The sequence below is a fragment of the Galleria mellonella genome, unplaced genomic scaffold (assembly GCF_026898425.1).
Source record: "Galleria mellonella isolate WM207_F2 unplaced genomic scaffold, CSIRO_AGI_GalMel_v1 utg264, whole genome shotgun sequence".
Lineage (NCBI taxonomy): Eukaryota > Metazoa > Arthropoda > Insecta > Lepidoptera > Pyralidae > Galleria > Galleria mellonella.
In genome coordinates, this window is record NW_026442060.1 from 2,050,139 (window position 1) to 2,069,485 (window position 19,347).

General features: G+C 33.0%; 3 protein-coding genes and 1 long non-coding RNA gene across 4 annotated transcripts in view; 3 read left to right on the plus strand and 1 right to left on the minus strand.

Annotated features, from left to right (window-relative positions):
- Positions 1 to 6,147, plus strand: part of LOC113509333 (myb protein) — a 72,034-nt gene extending 65,887 nt beyond the window's left edge. The window contains exon 17 of the mRNA XM_052895042.1: positions 309 to 6,147. Within this exon, the coding sequence (XP_052751002.1) occupies positions 309 to 428 (120 nt within the window). The 3' untranslated portion in view covers positions 429 to 6,147. The remainder of the gene's footprint in view (positions 1 to 308) is intronic.
- LOC113523269 (gloverin) lies at positions 5,878 to 10,170 on the minus strand. The gene is made up of 5 exons (XM_026909162.3): positions 10,023 to 10,170; positions 8,985 to 9,072; positions 8,229 to 8,382; positions 7,077 to 7,262; positions 5,878 to 6,343 (listed from the first exon to the last, which is right to left on the minus strand). The coding sequence occupies exons 2-5, from the start codon at positions 9,065 to 9,067 to the stop codon at positions 6,215 to 6,217; spliced, it is 552 nt and encodes a 183-aa protein (XP_026764963.2). The 5' UTR covers positions 9,068 to 9,072; positions 10,023 to 10,170; the 3' UTR covers positions 5,878 to 6,214.
- A 6,083-nt stretch (positions 10,171 to 16,253) lies between these two features.
- LOC128200741 (uncharacterized) lies at positions 16,254 to 17,119 on the plus strand. The gene is made up of 3 exons (XR_008252855.1): positions 16,254 to 16,529; positions 16,863 to 16,984; positions 17,063 to 17,119. It is a non-coding gene; the product is annotated as an uncharacterized LOC128200741 (long non-coding RNA).
- A 396-nt stretch (positions 17,120 to 17,515) lies between these two features.
- On the plus strand, positions 17,516 to 18,224 carry LOC128200740 (uncharacterized). The gene is made up of 2 exons (XM_052895084.1): positions 17,516 to 17,609; positions 17,697 to 18,224. The coding sequence occupies exons 1-2, from the start codon at positions 17,577 to 17,579 to the stop codon at positions 18,177 to 18,179; spliced, it is 516 nt and encodes a 171-aa protein (XP_052751044.1). The 5' UTR covers positions 17,516 to 17,576; the 3' UTR covers positions 18,180 to 18,224.
- The last annotated feature ends 1,123 nt before the right edge of the window (positions 18,225 to 19,347 follow it).

The following is a 19,347-nucleotide window of genomic DNA, read 5'->3' on the forward strand; positions in this document are numbered from 1 at the left end:
GGTACATATGTAAATTCAATGTGTAAGGTTTCTAGCAATGGACGTATGGTATGGCGAAAAAAAGTTAAAAAAGTGTGTCAGTCGACAGTACAAGAAGGGAACGCTTTTATTGATCGTTTTTATCAACGCCACAATCGTTTGCTAAATATTTTGTATTTTTTTAAAGAGTTTGACAGCATCTGGAAACTAGCCCTTTAGAGCTTATCTTATAAACAACTATAGTGTTGCCAGTATAATAAATTTGTTCCAAAATGCTCATTTTCCTTATCTACCCTTGTCTTACTATAATAACATTTTGAAAATTCTAGGATGATGATAAATGGGAGACGTTCGCGTGTGGCAAGACACAAGATCAACTGGACTTAACTATATTAGCGCATCAGTATTTAAGGAAGACAGCGTTAAAACCTAGGTCCCTTAACTTCTAAACTAGAATTCTTCATTGAATCTTCGCATGTTTGAAGTGTGTATCTGTTAGAGATGAGTGATATTGTCAAAATATCAAGATATTGTTAGTTTAATATTGATAAATGAGTTATTATCGTAACTAATTGCACATGTATCGATATTTTGCCTTAAGTATCGATATTGTGATATATTGACGATATACCAGTATTGATATTAGTATATCGATATTTCAGTCCTTAATATTTCGATATTATTCATAAATATTGCTCATCTCTGATATCTAATATAGAATGGAAGCGCAACAATGTTTTGTCAGTTTATTGATATTGAATTTTTTTTGTACATATTATTTATTTAATTGTATTCTAAGTGATGAGCTAATATCAATTATGTAAAAAGTCTTCTGTAGCAATATAAGAGTAGCGTAGCGTCTACATTTTAAATTACGCTTGAAATTTCTTTCTTAATTCGATTCAGTTGTATTAGGCACAATCTCTTCTATCTATAAAAAAAAAAAAACCTCAAACATCTATTATAGCTAAGGAGGTGTTTTGTCTTATTGTATTTGTATTATTATAGTGATAAAACACTTATAGTTAAAATATGTTTCTAGAAGGTTTAATTTTAATTTTAATGAAGAAGTGTGTATGTAGTTTCTTTAATTAGTTTTAATGTAGATCATTTTAATGTATGTTAAAGTACACTTAATTTGCTTCTATATTATGTAATTTATTAGCAATTTTACCTCAACTAAAATATATGTTTGAAAACATGTATGTAGTTATATTTTCTATTATTATGTAAAGATGGAAGTACAGATTAGTAAAGTAAAAAAAAAGCAGTCATGTGACAGATACAGCAACAGTATATTGTTATACCATTTTATTTATATATTATGTTCATATACTCACAATTCTTTAAATAGGCCGTACTTTATTTTATATTTATATTATGTAAATGCAACTGTCAATATTGATTGAATCTTTTTTTTTTGAATAAGGTGTGTGATTATAGTTATAAGTTAGCAATTAATTATTGATATAATATGAATTAAAAAAAAATTAACAAAATAAATATTGTCTTTTAAGTTTTATATTCTTTTGAAATAATATACTTCATATTATATCAATTATTTAAGTAGTTAATAAAAGTAATAAATACGTTTTAAATGTTTTACCTTTTTAATATTTGTGTGAATACAGATTTTAGTAATTTTTGTGGTGGATTAAAATATAGCAAATTATGTAGGTCTCTTCATTATATGTACAATATATGAACCGATTTTGGATATATTTACTTTTGTTTGTGTTGTCGAAATTAATATTTTGTATGTTTCTTTAGTAAAGTTTTCCTTTGGGCACAGTATTTTTTTTTTAATATAATGACAGATATTTACTATTCGACGTTGGCGCTGTACATTTTATGTTTTATAAGAGACGGAAATTGACGTGATAATTTCTTTAATAGCTGAATTGATGGGTAATCACACCTGCGCTGTCGGTATATGCTGGCGGGGCACCAGAGAAAACATAGATATCTAAAAAATACTTCTGCCTCGAAAGCGGAAACATGACAGTGCTACAGCTATCAGTCTCGTGATTACAACCGTTGTAGCTTGGTCGAAATGTCGAAACAATTCAGGTAAATTACCATAGTTTACCTAAATAATCACGTTAATTCCTGTCTCTTATAAAACATAATGAGAGATATAACTAAAATGTTTCTTTTACATCAAGTTAGCTTAAAATTTGTGTATAAAATTTAAATTGTTTTACTTGTTTTTTTTTTTTTTATAATATTTTACTGTCAAATGGATTATATTCGTAGACGAATATCTATTTAGAATGAGAAAAAGTGGTTGTCTTGACACTGATTCAATTAAAAATCATCAAGTATGATGAATGGGATCATATTATAATAGCGCCATCTGTGTTTAGATTTTGTCGGCTGCCATTTAGTGTTAAATTTTTAAATTCTAAATTTATTTACATTAAACAGTCGGAAACAGTAAAAGAATTGTACAGTAAAAACATTTAAAATTATGTCTTTTGTAACATTTTGATTTTATAAATAATTTATTAGAAATATTCGTACAGTCACGTGTAATAATATGTAATAATTTTTATATATCTACAACTTTCTTCAACACAAAAATATACAGCTTAAATTACATGAGGTAATTATTAACAAAACAAACAAAAATACACATGCATTGTATATATTTGTATTATATAATATATTTTAATTTATTTTCATTCATTGTATAACGAGGATTGGTAGTAGAGGGCGATACTGTGTCGCAATTGAAATTAGACAAAAGTTTGGAACATAAAAGCACAAGCATTTACATTTTATTACATATGACTGTACCGAAAATTATTAGAATTAATTTTACTTTAGAAAGCGATAGTACAAATTTAGGAATAGACTTCGCAAATTCGGGTAATGTTACAAAAATATGACATTCGGTAATTTCGTAACTAAATTAAACTATAAATGAAATTAGGGAATTAAATTTAGAATAGAAATAGAGAGACAGGATTATTTGTCTTATAAATGCCGTTGTCTATTTTTGTATTACTAATAAATTGATAAGTGATAAGTTATTATTAAAATGTATAGTATTAAGAATTGGTAGTAATTATCATTGTATTCGGATGGGAGCAAATATTACGAATGATTCTTATTATTTTGTTTTCTTTTTAACAAATAGGCAAAGGTCGTAAACGGTACAGTTTAATCTTATTTATGTCTATACATATATATAAGAGAATTTTTTTGAACTCACTATGTGTGTCGTTACCGACAATTGTTTCGACTTCATTTGGAAATCTTTATAAATTTATTTTTATATTATGTTCCATTTATAATAACTACAAATACAGATGATGTTAAAGTGGTTAGCGTCCCTTTAAGAGTCTGTTCTATCAGAGAATTTAAACATTTTCATTAAAGAAATATGCGTTGAAAAATAATAAAAAAAAATTTTGTGTCCCATATTTTAGTATCATCATCATATCAGCCGTTAACTGTCAATTGTCCACTGCTGGACATAGGCCTCCTCCATAAGGGATGTTATGCCAATATTTGCCACGTTTGGCAGACGTATTAGTAACCATTAGTTCTTGGTGATTTGTTTAAAAGGGACTTTGCTACTCGTTCCTCGACCCTCGGCCCTTGCCATGCCTGGATTAAATTGTGAAGTTAGAATCCTATATGAACCATTTTTATGTCGTGATCCAATAAGCTAAAAAAGTTAAGTAAAACATCTTGCGACTGAATTTACTAATTAATAATCGATCAGAATAATCAAAAAGTTCTTTCCCTGTATTTACTACTACCACACTACTATCTTAACAATAGGTGACAGTAACAAGTGACGATCAAACGGTACGTTACGTTAGACGCATCTTTCGAGGGCTTATTTTTCAATAGACTGCGAACCGCTTCAATGAGAAACGCGAACCCCCCCCCCCCCCCCCCCCCACGATTGAGAACTATAGGAGTGGTGGCCAATTTGACTTGGCCCAAGATCTACTGTTTATTGACGAAACTCTGTGCGATCTACAAACTACATACTTCTTGAAATCACAAATGAAACAATATAGTTTCAGTACACAGTTATGTAGTATTGTAGTATTTGTTTATTTTATTAAGAGGGAAAACATAAAGCTGAAAATTATTTTTAGTAAATTCTTATTTATATTAGTGTGAGCATTGTTTCTGAGCGTCTTTCGCTAGATTAGCAAAATGTTATATTTTTGCCTTGCCACGTTCGACTGGACTATTAGTCGTCACGATCTTGCCACAATCGACCCCTGCTTTATAGAGATCCCTATTTTTATCTCACTGCTAACAACTTTGACTTCACCCTGTGAATTTTTAAATATTTCATTTTGCAATAGTTAGACAGTGTTGTTTATTTAAATCGTGTTTGTAGAAATATAAATAGAAAAAAAAGTTTTGCTACATTAATAACTTTAAGAAAAATTATGTAACGCTTATTAATTTTGTAGATAAATTTAATATAAGCGAAGAAATATTTATATAGCGTTCTATTATGTTAACTATAAATAACTTTATTTTGCGTTTTACTTTGTATTGTCTATTCTGTATTTTTTATTTAGTTCACTGTAAATTATGGTATTGAATTTTGTATCTTAATAGTGCGTGTATTCTTTTTCTATATTTTATGTAATTATGTCGGATAGAGATAAATTTATAAGTTGATGTAAGTGATTCAAAAGAAATAGAAGTATGAATAAATATTTTTTTCAAGGAAGTAACAACTTAGCTTCTCGAAATAAATGGCAAAGGTATCTATCGATAGATATGTCATCGCTACCGCATGCTTGAGATAGAACGAGACATCATTATTCCGTGTCTTTTTTCCTCCTGTGCACACGAGAACCGAAATTTATTCATCGATAGACTTGACTACCGTTTCTCTATGGGGCAGTTTATAATATTGTTCAAAAGAGAAAAATAATTGTTTATAGTAACTATGAGACATACATACATACATTGTATGTGAGTTTGAGTGTTTTAAAGTGGCAATAATTATCATCGCTCTTATTTGTAAAAAAATAAACTTTTCATAAACTCATATTCATTTATTTTTATAAACTTATATTTTAGATATTTAATTTTTTTTGAGCCAATTTTTTAGTTTGTCATAAAGAACATTACATTGGTTAAAATAGGTTTGAGGGAGATTAAGTTTTATGAATGAGGTACTTAGGATTCTTTTGGCGCAGTGGCAGCAATTTTGATGTACCTAATTGAAACCTTCAAACTATTTACTACTCGAACTAATACTATCTAATATATATAATATACTAACTAATCGAAAATTCAATATGAGTTCAATTCACGCTGATTTATTTTGTTATTGATAAATCTCTTTGTTCATATGTTTCATTCTTGTGTCTCTCAGCAATTGATATAAATGCAACGATTAATTACCCAAATTATTCTGTTTAATCATATTTTCGACATGATTACATGAAATATATTAGAGGGCGCCACCGCTCTATCAAACGTATGTTTCGTTTTAACAATAGTTATGTTATTTTAAATTTTGACTGGAAATTGCATTTTAAGTTGTCTGCCTTCGCCATTACTATGGTATTATGGTGTTTTATACAAAGACTAAGGAAGATTGTTTAGTTGTTATTGTTTAGTTTAGTGCCCATTGTACATATTTAATATTAAGAAGTTTTCAGTAAGATGGAAATAAAGAAATAAAAATAAATATATATATAGGATTTATTTATTTAGTTATGTACCTATCCTCTTTGATTAGTTAAAAAAAAGTTATATCAATTTTAGAACATTTTTATCCTTAAGACGTTCTAAAAGGAACTTTAAGAAAAAAAGTACAATACATAAAAATATTGAAGTTTTAAAAAAAATCTCAATAATTTAAGAATAAAATTCCAGTAATATTTCAAATATATTTTATTTTACTTATTTATTTATTTTTATATACAACATTTATTTACAAATGACATGTAATGTAGTATTTTAATTAGAATGTCTATATATATTTAAGTATTAATTAAACTTAAGTAATACCTTATTCAAGAAGATTAGTATCTTTTATACAGTTAATACGTATCTTTCATAATTTTTAATTCTAAAATGCATTCTTAATACAAATGTAAACTTGTCTTTTTACATATGCACTAAGCACAGATTTCAAAATACGTTGTTAGAACTCGTAATAAAAATATAAAAACACCTACTCACATGTCAGTTGACTTAAAAAATCTATCAAACGTCAAAAATAAAAAGAAATATCGACTTAGAAGCGGTAAGTGTATCCCAATCTACCGCCATAGTCCTGCATACGTCCGATACGATCGTAGGTGCCTTGTGCAGATATTTCGCCATTTCTGCCGACTGGCCATCTCCCGCCAGCGGCGGCTTGAATCTGCAAAATGAAAAAAAAAATTATTTAATTTTTATTTAAGAATCAAATATGGAAAATAAGTGGACTTAATACTATAGACATTCTTTCCCAATCAACCTTTATGAACTTTTTGACCTTTCATGCCAAGTCTCTTGTAGATTAGGCAGGGAAAAGAGTGTCAAAGGTCTATATCCTTACATCGCCTTAATGGTTTAACCAATTACTGAAATTTGTTATACACTCAGGCTACTTTCTATCCCGTTCAGTAAACATCACGCGGGCGAAGCCGCTGGTAACAGTTAGTCTGTTATAAAATGTACGTGCATGACTGCACTTCATCATCATCATATCAGCCTATAACTGTCCACTGATGAACATAAGCCTCCGCCTTGAGGGGTTTGCCAGCAGTTGCCAAGTCTGGCAGGCGGATTGGCAACCGCAGTTAGTCTTTGAAGATGTTTTAAGAGGGACGCTGCTGCCCATCCCTCGTCCTTCCTTGTTCGCCTCTTACGACACCCATGGGAAAGGTGACCTATTTTATGCCGGGACCACACGGCATGACTGCATCTACTACTGAATAAGGGAGTTTTTGTATGTATCAAGATAATTACATATAAGTATTATTATTACTTATTTCCGAATTTTGAATGAAGAATGAAGTATCTGCTGCATAATTTGTCATACAACTTTGAACCTAATGTCTAAAACATCAGTTTGATATTAGATTTTCATTATGATAAAAGTAAAAACTCACCGCTGTAGGACCGTGCATCTGCTTGCTAACGTCTAGTGAAGCGGAAGTGTGTTTGCTTGCCCAGTCGACGCGCCCGCCGAGGTGATTGCTGTTCCCATACGGGCTCAACACCCGACTACCGTACGCCGTGCCTGTTAGTTTACCGCGGTTGTCGTTGATGAAGTTATGCTGATATCCGAGCTTACCCTGATAAGATTAATACTTAATTTACTAACTTTTTTAACTTCATTCATCGAAAGAGAGACTGTACAAAAGTTTCTTTTTTAATGAGTGAAAATGGAATGGTAACTGCGCCTGCGCTATCGGTATACGCTGGTGGGGTACCATTGATAGATGACAGGTGAAGATGAAGATAGATCAGTTGGCTCATCGTGAAGAATTCTACAAGAATATTGCTAGAAATTCGCCTTGTATACCCCGGCATGGAATGTGCCATCCCTTCCTTTTTCGTAAGTGTCGTGAAAGGTGACTAATGGAGGACGAGGGATGAGCAGCAGCGTCCCTCTTAAAACATCTTTAAAAGCCTAACTGTCAATCCGCCTGCCAAGCGTTGCAACTACTGGCAAAACTTATGGGGAAGGTTTGTGTTTAGCTGTGGACAGTTAACGGCTGAAATAATTGCTAGAAATGGAGCTGTTAGAACCTATTTCTAATAATTCCTTTCCCCTCTACTGTATAAAAGTTGTCTGCATGGAAACACGAGTGGAACAGAGCCACTCGTGTTTCAACCGTAATGCATCGGTACTTGCATGGTTGCGTTTGATGAAAGGTGAGATATGGAAATAAAATTGCGGGGTGCGGAGGCATAATTTCATAATCCGGGGAAAAAGAGATTACTAGTAATAAGCATTAGCAATCCCATTGCTAGCAATATACTCTTTCAGGTTGATTTCCAGGCGATTCTTCCGGAAATCGTCATGGTTCATTTATTGTTAAATTTGTCATGATAGGTCAACCGAACTGCTGCTTCTTCATCTATCTTTTACTGGTGCTTCGTCAGTATATACCGATAACGTAGGCAATGTTACCATTCCTTTATTGTCCATTAAAAAGAAATAATAGCCCTCAGGAAAAGTAACGTATGACGTATCATAAATATCTGAGTGTATTCTGTAATGTATAATAGTATGAATAAATATACTATCTACTCACGAAAGCAGATTCGCCCCTCGAACCCAAGGTGCCAAAGACTTTATCATTAGGAGAGCCGTGTGCCAACGTTACATCGCCATTCTTATTAACAGATAGTTGTCGACGAAGTCTTAAATGTTCATTTTGAGATCGAGATATATACCAGTCAGGATATCTGAAAATTAAAGACACAATTATATTCTTCCTCTGTCTTCACATCAGTTTCCTTACGGGACAGAACTAAGGGCTCTAGACTTCTGTCCTTTTATATCTGATATTTAATGGAAATATTTTTAGGTTTTGGTATGCTCATCAATACGTTCATTAAAAAAAAAGAAATGAGTAATATGCTTACGACTATAATTCCTGATGGGACAATCAAAGGGATTATCCAATTGCTGCCCTTGTGATATATCGTTGAGCTTATTTGAATCCTATGTCTATTATGTAGGATTCAAATATGCGGTGCGTCAGTCTACCAACAATTCTTGAATTGCCAAGGGTCGATAATGACTTTTTTTTATTAGTGGTGGTTTAATTGGACATCTAAATTAACACAAACTTTTCAGCTTTTGTCAGATTCAAACTCACTACTTTTTATTAATCGGAGTAGTAAATCACTAGACATGACTGTCTTCTAGAATTTAACGAGGCTAATTTTACACCAGTTGTCTCAAGCCTCTTTCAGTTAATGATTTTAGGACTGCTTTTGTTATTATCTAATTAAAAAAAAATCCTATTAAAATAAATATACTCGTATATTCGTTGATAATATACCTGTCGACCATAATGTATGGCTGAATATATTCTTGCGCTGCAACAGCCACCAGAATGCCAGCAAAAATGTACAGGGACTGCATCTTTTCTGTGAAATGAGAATACTAAGCCTTGGTAAATCCGCTTACGTCTGGGTATGCGAATTCGAGGTTAATCATGATTATGATTCCGCAGCTATTTTCCTCAACGTAATGATGCAAATATCAGCATATATCCTCCTATCAGCTTAAAAGATCTATTTATAAATTCATCTCAAACATAACGTGGTAGGCAGAGTATTTATTTAGTCACCAGTCAAATTTTTTTATAATACGTAACATTTTTTTATACCACTAAGGTGAAAAACAAACGTATGCCTGATGGTAAGCAGTTATCGTAGCTAATGAACGCCTGCAATATAAGGATCATTACGCGCAAATTGCCGACTCTGAAGAAACCTCTTTACCCATTTTTTTTAAGAATGCTGTAGTCTCTTGGGAAACTTCGACAGGGAACTCATTCTATAACCTGAGCGATGGCGAGACGTTCCATGGTAGAAAGTGGCCGTGGTCATCATATTGAATAATTCCTCTGAGCACAGTCCGTTGTACTTCGACTTGTCGGAAGGCATTTTTTTTAACTTAAGTATTAATAATTCGCTTTTAACTGTCATTAGGAATGGGGTAGACAGTGGGGGGGGGGGGAGGAAAGGGATTGTTAGTAGTGGAGACTGAGAATCCCATTGCTAGCAATATACCCAACCAGGTCGACCTCCTCGCGGTTCTCCCTGGAAACTATCATGGTTAATTCCTGATGATGATTCATCATGATGGGATAACTGGCCTGTTTTCATTCTCATCTATCACCCTTCACTGGTGCTCCGCCAGCGTATCCCGTTAGCGCAGGCGGGGTTACCATACCATTTTCACCCATAAAAAAAATGAGGTAGACAGAGGCAATTAAGATAAATTTTTAGTTTAGGAATACCATAATGGTAACATGGATTTTAGATTGACTTATTCATCGGAATAAAATAAATAGATCAAGTTCAATACTCACCAATTTGTGTGGTACTCTGACAATAAACTCACGAGACTGTTGCATTTCTGACTTTCATGGCCTATTTTATACGAAACAAAATCAGAGATACTGGTGGATACTCCAGGACCAGGGATCTTACAGTGCAAAAGGACCAAGTAATTCCCCTTTACGTGCAGTATCAATAAAATGGCAATAATGTCTCTGAGGTCGAGGTCGAAGAGGTTATCAGTGTAACGCGGGGAATTAATCCGTAAGTTGTTAGATAAGAAATTAATTGAATCATTGTGCACAGTTCGTCGAGTTCATTTTGTAGGTTAGGTATTAAAAAGCTGTTATATATTGTTACATAAAATTAACAAAATCCTTTAATCATGGTACAATTAGTTATTATGATTAAAAAAACTAAACTACTGAAAGCTATTTATATAAAATTTTAACTGAATTTTATATACTTTCAGATTTTTTTTTATACAACTTAGAATGGCAAACAAGCTGACGGCCCACCTGATGGAAAGTGGTAACCGTCGCCTATAGACATGAGCAGTACCATGGACGTAAAAGAGTATACTGTTTCGCCCATGATACCCCCTATGCGTTGCCATTCCTGAGGACTCAGATGTTATTCCTCTGTACCCAGTAAATACACGCCTTTCAGATAAATAAAGAATTTTCCAAATCGGTTTATAAATGACGGAGTTTTGAGAATTCTCTGAATCATTCTGAATCATATCTGAATTCATCTGAATTTATAACCTCCTCCTTTTTTCACGCTCGGTTTAAAATTCTGATGTCATAAAGTTAATAAAGAAATGGGTATCTTATTTTTGTATGAGCACAATGATTGATTGGATATCGAGAAAGTCGACTTAAAACACTGGCATACATCAATCGATCATTCATTTATATTTTAATAAATATATGGTTTATGATATTACAAAGTCGATATTACAGCTAGCTTTTATCCGCGACTTTGTCTTCGTGACCGGTATATGTCATGATCATCTCCATAGACTGCTATAAGGTCTCTCTGTGTGTGTGTGTGATTATTGAACACATAAAGATAATTTGTCTTTTATTTTTAAAATAATGCAGAAACGGTAGGTACATTACCAAAATTAGAAAGCAATTGTAAGTATTATATAAATATATTATATTGTAAGTACATTTTATTTTATAGATAAATATATATGTTTTTACAAGTGCCATAGACAAAAACTTTGAGATTAAGAAAAAATTTGGTTTATTTTGTTTTTTATCTCTTTCTATTCGAAGTGACTTTATGGATAAAATAGGAAGAGACGAAAGACTATTATTTTTAAGAACACTTACTTCCTGTAATGCATTTGAGGTCGTCACTTTATCTAGTGGGGGGTCGTCTTAAACTGCGTTTGCCCGTACGGGGTTGATTAATTGGAATAAGTAGTCCCTATGCCCTTCTTCATCGCAAATGGTACGTGTATACAAAATTTTATGTAATAAAGAAATAAACGCATTTTCATATTTTTAATTAGTAGGATATTAGAAAAGATAAGCCAATTTGTCCTTTAAGTAATCGTTTAGTGTGTAATAGACTTTGTGTATAAATAATAAGTGTTTTTTTAAGAACAGTTCTAAACTTATTAAAAGGCATATCCAAAATACCCTTTGATATCTTACTATATCATTTAATTCATTCGTACATTCCCAAACATATTATTTTTTTCTAAATGATACTTTGGAACAAAAGACGTGTACATAGATTGTGCTATTGTATTTATTTATTTATTCATTAATTCATATATGTGTACATGGCGGACTTAATGTTAAAAGCATTCTCTCCCAGTCAACCATAGGGAAGTGTCAGAATACTCGAATGCGGTACTAGTAATTATTGATATACAATATATAATAAATATATATATATAACAAATATACTTACACATATATGACATATACGATATTATACACGAAATTGAGAATAATACGGTACTTACTGCGCGGATAAAGTAAAAAAGTTCTACTCATGTTTCTGCAATGAATCTCTGTTTTTGAGTGGTTGTGTATTTCGGCTGGTATGTATCAGTGTAATTACAGGTGTTGGAGGCCTAACACCATAGCCCATCAAGAAGCAACGGATGAAGAGCACTATCGGCGTCACAGTGTATTCTGTGACTTCTATGGAACTGTTTATGTTTATTTCATGCAGGCAATGTTCCAACAGTCGGGCCATTAAGCTTAATGTTAGCCATTAATCTAAATATATTTAATTGGTAGCAGCATCCCTCTTAAAAAATCATTAAAGCCTAACTGCGATTGCCAAGCTGCATGCCAAGCGTAGTAATTACTGGTAAAAGGGGGGAAAGGGATTGTTAGTAATGAGATTTAACAGCCCCATTGCTAGCAATACACCCTACCAGGTCGACCTCCACGCGGTTCTCCCTGGAAACCATAGTGGTTAATTCTTGTTCAATTGGTCACTATGGGCCAACTGACCTGCCTTCATCCTCACCTGTCACCCTACACTGGTACCCCGTCAGCGTATTCGGTATACGCTATAGTGCAGACGGGGTTACCGTTCCATCTTTACTCATTAAAAAAAAAATTACTGGTAAAATTCAATAAGGAAGGCCTATGTTCAGGGGATAATTGACGGTGGATATGATGGTGATAATATTTATACATTGTAATTTTATTTTATCATATATTGATTTTTGACACAACGATGACATTTCTCACCATAGAATAGAAGCAAACATGGTTGATTAGTGGAGAATTCTAATTGCATTAAGTTAATTTTTTTTATACAATTTAGAATGGCAAATAAGCTGATGGGCCACCTGATGGAAAGTTGTAACCGTCGCCTATAGACATGAGCAGTACCATGGACATAACAGAGTATACTGTTTCGCCCATGACACCCCCATGCGTTGCCATTCCTGAGGACTCAGGTGTTATTCCTCTGTACCCAGTAAATTCACGCCATATCCCACCCTTCAAACCGAAACACAGCCATGCAAACACAACTGCTTCACGGTTGAAACACGGGACAGAGGTACCCAAGCAATCGACTTTTGTACAAAGTCTCCCTCTAGGAGACTATATTTTCATTTAAAACAGTTATTTTATACGATATAGTTTTTTACAACACACGGGGCAAACAAGTATGCGGATCACCTGATGGTAACTGATTACCGCCGCCCATGGGCACCCGCAACATTGGAAGAATTTCATTTATGTTTTTGGCCTTTTTAAAAGGACTTGATTGGTTATAAAATGACAACAGATGGTTATAGGATCGAGTATAGGATTCCTATACGACGGACGATAGTGGAAGAAATGAACATCTCATGGTCTACCTTTACATAATGGTTTTGCTACTGTAGTTATCATCAGAAACTGACACATCTTGCGAAATTGCCTTCTGGCGCAAACCAAAACCTATTAGCATGACAGAATTAAATTGTCTGTATAATTACGTGGATTTAGTGACGACAAAACAGCGGATAATTTAGTGATTAGTATTAGCTAATGTAGTGTATTGTAAAATCTATATTGTATATCCTTTACATTGGATACATTAAAAGTATTTGTCATCCCCGGTGAGCACACAATATTGGAGGAGTTGCATTTGTGCTGCCGGCCTTTTTAAAATGAATATGGGACATAACCTTCAAAAGGGCTCGATTGGTTATAAAATGGCAACAGATGGTTATAAAATTGAGTATAGGATTTCTATACGATGGCGGTGGAAGAAATGAGCCAACATCTCACGGACTACCTTCATGTAATGGTTTAGTTACTCTAGATGTCATCAGAAACTGACACATCTTGCGAAATTGCCTTCTGGCGCAAACGAAAACCTATTAGCATGACACAGAATTAAATTGTCGGTATAATTACGTGCATTTAGTGACGACAAAACAGCGGATAATTTAGCGATTAGCTAGGATTATCATATCAGCCGTTAACTATTTGCTAATGAACATAGGCCTATTTTTGTTACTAGCCTATACTAATAATATTAGAAATTGGAAACTCATCTAGCTATCTAGATGAGTTTCCAATTTCCAAAATTCCGTCTAAAAACGCATAGGGTTCCTGGTATTTTCACGTGTTTCATGAAACGATCATGCTGTTTAATGGTTTTGTTGCCAGATAAGGCAGTCTATTGTTTTGATTAATGATATTCACCCATATTTCGATAAACTTCTACCCAAAAAAAAAACCTACACATTATTTGTACTGACAGGCAACCACAGCTCATGTTTGGATCATTTAAAAATGATTATTTTTCTAATACGATATCAGATCCCATTTTGGAAGCGTAGACTCGGATCCTATAGACTGTGCCATATCAAGTTATTCGAAATAGGGGTACGTGAATCAATCAATAGCTTGAAACAGCGACTCATTTATTACTAGGGTTGACCTTCATAATATTGTCATATATCTACATGCACTATTATTAATAATACATATATCTGTCACGTCTGTCTTCCATTAGGGTAGCCAGAAATAATGGAATACTAAATACTTCGATTCAAACAAACCTCTTTCGCTTCCTCTACATTCATCAATCTTTACATAGACGCTCGCCGGTTACGAGTACTTTTAATTTAGCCCTTCTTTAGCACGTCGCTTATTTGGTTGTCTAGGGCGGCCCCTACTGATTCCTGCTCATTTGACAATTGTCATATGTTACAATGAGCACTTAAAGCCGTTATCCGGTAAGCAATATTTCTGAGATGCTTTGGCCTGGCGTTTGGCTTTCTTGTAAAACAAAGTTGCACTAATAACTTTTGTCACAAGATGGCGACACCCTTATGTGAGTGCTGAAATGCAAGCGAAGTTTCCGCTCAATAGAAGAACCATAGTCGTATCCGAACATCCTGAAGTTAATTTACCTAGACAAAATTGGACTGTTTGAGAATAGTTATTGGGCTTAAAACTGATTACCCTATAAACCAGCTTGGCTCGAATAGTTGTAAATTGGAATACCGCTGTGGCAATTAAGATTGCATGTCACTGCCTGAATTTAGTTTAAGTCTGGCGTAATTTATCGCTTGGGTGGCTTCACCGATACGTATCTTGTTTAGGAACTGTTCCAATCTCTTGTTGTAGTTTTTCCTTTAAACTGCTGAATTGGGATGCGTGAAATTGTGAATGAACTCTCTATTCAGGAGATACGAAACTCATACAACATATTTTTTATTTTATAGCATGAAGGTGGCAAATAAGCATACAGCCTGTCTGATGTTAAATGGTCACTGTAGCCTATGGACGCCTGCAACACTGGGAGTGTCATGTGTGCGTTGTCAACCCTGAAGAAACTTTAATACACACAAATTTTGAAACTCTTCATGTTGTAAGTTTTAGGAAAAACCTCGGCAGAGAGCTCATTCCACAGCTTGAGTGTTTACGGGGAAACATACATAAAATCATATTGTACGCGACCATTTTAGTTCTAGCATGTGAGGGTGAAATCCCTCTCGATGGCGAGCAGTGCAATAATAGAAGGTGGTTGTCGACATCATTTCCTAATAATTCCTTAGAATACAATTCATTATACGAGCGGTAAAACACATAAAGGGAGGCAAATTCTCGCTTTAGGTGTTAATTTATTAATTTTTATGCAAGTATAAATGAAGCTGACGGTACATTTGATGTAAAGTGGTAACTGTCACCTATATAGATATAACTTCACCATGAACAATGGAAGCTGTTATGTTACCGTTTTTGAAGGTTAAGATACTAAATATACCTTTATATCCAGTATTATCTAGTAATTTCACTACTTTATTATTATCACACCCTTTAAACTGAAATAAAAATCAATGTTCTATATATGTATATCAGACTATGTACACTATTCTATAGGGCTAAATAAAATTTAGTATGCAGTGTATACGGCATTACAGTAGGAAATCAAAATCGATTCATAAAACATAAAAGCTTAATTAAAAGTAACAAAATTTAATATAAGTCTGTGACTTGGTAACAATGTTCCTTTAGTGTATTCCAATTTGGTTATCCAAGAAGTATACAGGTACCTATAATAACCGTTTTCCGCTCAACTCAGTAGTTCGGAATACGTCAGAGGGTAATACCGATAGAAGATATTACAGTAAAGCCTGTATTTCTCAGCTGAGCTTGCACTAAATTAATTTCTTATCTTATTTATATTTTTAGCTTTTTATTCATTGTTACCAAGTGCTTAAACCATTACCTTTAGATATCTTTCGTCTCATCTGTTTTCGCAATAACATATCGCACGCTTAATAATAAATAGAAATAACTCAAAAATTGGGAAAATCTAGTTTTTGTCATAAAACATAATAATAATGCGAAAAGAATAGGTAGAGTTCGACAGCCTTTCAATTTTCATGAATAAGACGGAGATAAAAGATCGATCGCCTCTTTCATTCCAAACGGGTTGGCAATGTTGTCTGTCAAAAAGCGATGCATTTAGTGATGAATCAATCTTGGTAAAAAGTAGACGTACGTTTTTGTGGCGTAAAGTAGAATATTGCTGTTTACAATTAAAACGTGAGTATATTATTCATATTTTTTTAATAATAAAATGCAATATTTCAATTTAATTCTATTTAATATTTAAAATTGTGGTATTGTCAAATGCATAATCTGTACTTATTTCAGTTTAGTTTTAAATTGTTTCAGTGGTTTAAGAAGTAACTTGAGTTATTTCAGTTTATTTTTAAAATTCTATCGCATTTTTTGTAACATTAAAACCTATTTCAGTTTATTATCAAAATGTGGTAAGAGTTGGGTTAAATTTTTGTTTTTATCTCAGTTTATTATTAATAGCAAAATAAATTTAATTGATGTTATTGTAAGTTATTGCTTTTTCTGATTATCTAGGCTCTGCGACTATGCGAAAATGTTTTCAAGAGGCCGAAAGATTTTAGGTCTACTAAATATCCCAGCAATCGAAAATGAGGGAGAATTAGTGTCAAGTGTTGGACATTGATTCAGATTTATTGGTAAGGCACTTACTGTGTCCTTCTTTATTACTATTTGCAAACATAGGTAAGCGCAAACCTAATCAACGGTTGTTTCAGAATTCACAAGATCAAGATAATACCTCGTTAAACATAGAAAATATTAATCATTCGAACGAAAACTTTAGTACTATGTTACATTTTCAATTATTATTTTAATTAGTTTCACAAGTTTGTATGAAAACAAAGGAGATCCGTTTTAATGATTATTTACTTTTTACAAAAACCAATTTCGATTGAAATTAAGAGCAATATTAGTACCAAATATGACCAGCCTCTTTCTATAACAAAAAGTCAAAAATGTTTTCCTTTGAACCTTGTACCTGATTATGATAATCAGTCGTGCATAGAAGACGAGAAGACAGTCGCAAATACTGCGCGTCGTTCATCTACCAGTTTGATTTCTTCTTCAAATTTGTTTGGATCCTCTTCAAATTCAGACAGTTCAACGTCATCCAACAAATCTGGACGAACAGAAGGAAGTTCTGTTTATTTCCAAGTACTTTGACCTAACCAGATTGCGAATGTTTCTTCTGTAGAATCGAGCCAAGACGACATTATTGAGAATACGCCGATGACAGATCAGTTAAAATACAGCAGAGACAAAGTAATTTTCAGTTTATTTTCGACTTATTTATCTTTTATTATATTTCTCTAAGTTTTTTTATTTATTTGCCCTTTCATTTCTTTGCAGCTACAACTTGCAATTAATTCTGCCTTACATAAGCGTAGATGCTGCCTTAATAACAATTTGGGGACAATATCTCCAATATACACTGATGAGAGTGATGTAGATGACGATGTCGCAGATCCAACATTTGTTTCCGAAGATCAACTTACTGAAAGCTGTAGAAGGAGGTTTAAATTAGTCCCGGCAACCTCTAGTTCTTCAGATTCCGAGCCTGAAGTTGAGATTGAGCAAAAAGGTCGTAAACGAACCCAGTGTCTACAAAAATGGAAACAAAATAAGGCAAAACAATTGAGAAATCTTGGAGAAAAATATGTATCCCTTTCTAAAACTAAAAAGACGATGCCAAGCCGTTGTCTTAAAATACCATGTGAAGAGAAATGCCACTTAAAATGTTTTCAAAATATTAGCACTGAGGAAAGATATAAGATATTTCGTAATTTCTGGAAATTAGGTGATTTAGGTGAGCAAAGAGCTTTTATCAATTAGTCTATGGTTGACCTGATGCCCAAGTATGCAGAAATGCATAAAATGAATAAACACAGCAGAAAAGCCAAGAGCTTCAAACAAGGCCTACTACTTAACCTCAAACGAATGTCAGGATTAGAGTCTGCAAATTATTTTTCAAAAGCACTCTAGATGTGACTGACCGCATGATACATACAATCCAACATAAAAAAGATAGTACTGGAATAGTGCAAGGAGACCTTCGAGGAAAGCATGGGAACCACAGGCAATTGAATAAGGAATTATAGTAATATAAGGAAGCATATAGATTCCATTCCTCGGATTGAGCCGCATTATGTTCTTCAAGGCAGTATATTGACACAATTTTAATGTCAATACAGGAAGAGTATCAGTAAACTGGAATGACATAAAACAGATAAAAGTTTCTAAGGAGAATCCATTTACAACTTACTACAAAACATCTTACGAACAAAAGACCTGTCAGGAAATCGATATAAGGAACAAACGAAAGAAGATGCCACCCATTAATTTAATCTCTCTTGAAAAAGCATATACTGAAAAGCAAGAGTTAAGTGATAATAAGAAGAAAGACTTACGGGAACTTCTCAATAAAGGTCTTATTCCTCCATATTATTATCAAAACTTCAACAATACTACTTTGTCTGATTAAGTTAAAACCTATACTAATTTTTCACAGTGATTTTATATTATTAAGTACTACGATATAAAAGGGATTTTTTTTTTAAGTTTTTGATTATTAGAGATTTTTATTTTTTTGTTTGTTTTAGAAGTCGATTTTGTTTTAAGCTCTAGATCTCAATTATTCCAAAGTATAGGTTAAATAACAAGTACCTTAGTACGTTATTTGTGTAGTCCTAATTTCACTAAGGCTCATTTTATTTGATTTATTGAACATGATGATGATTATTATATTTAAGTATTAAGATTAACGTGATGATTTCTACCTTACTCAATGTGTATTAAACAAGGCTGTTTTAGTTTATGCTAGAAGTTCCTACTTATGTTATTTTCATATTTTTTGTTACTAGTTTGTAAGTCTATAGGTGCAAAACTTCAAGACTGAAAGTTTATGTTGATTAAATAGTATCCAAGCCAAGTCGTAGTTTTGTTTTTCACTGTTTTTTTTTAATCATTTTACTAAATAATTCTGTGAATACAGAATTTAAAT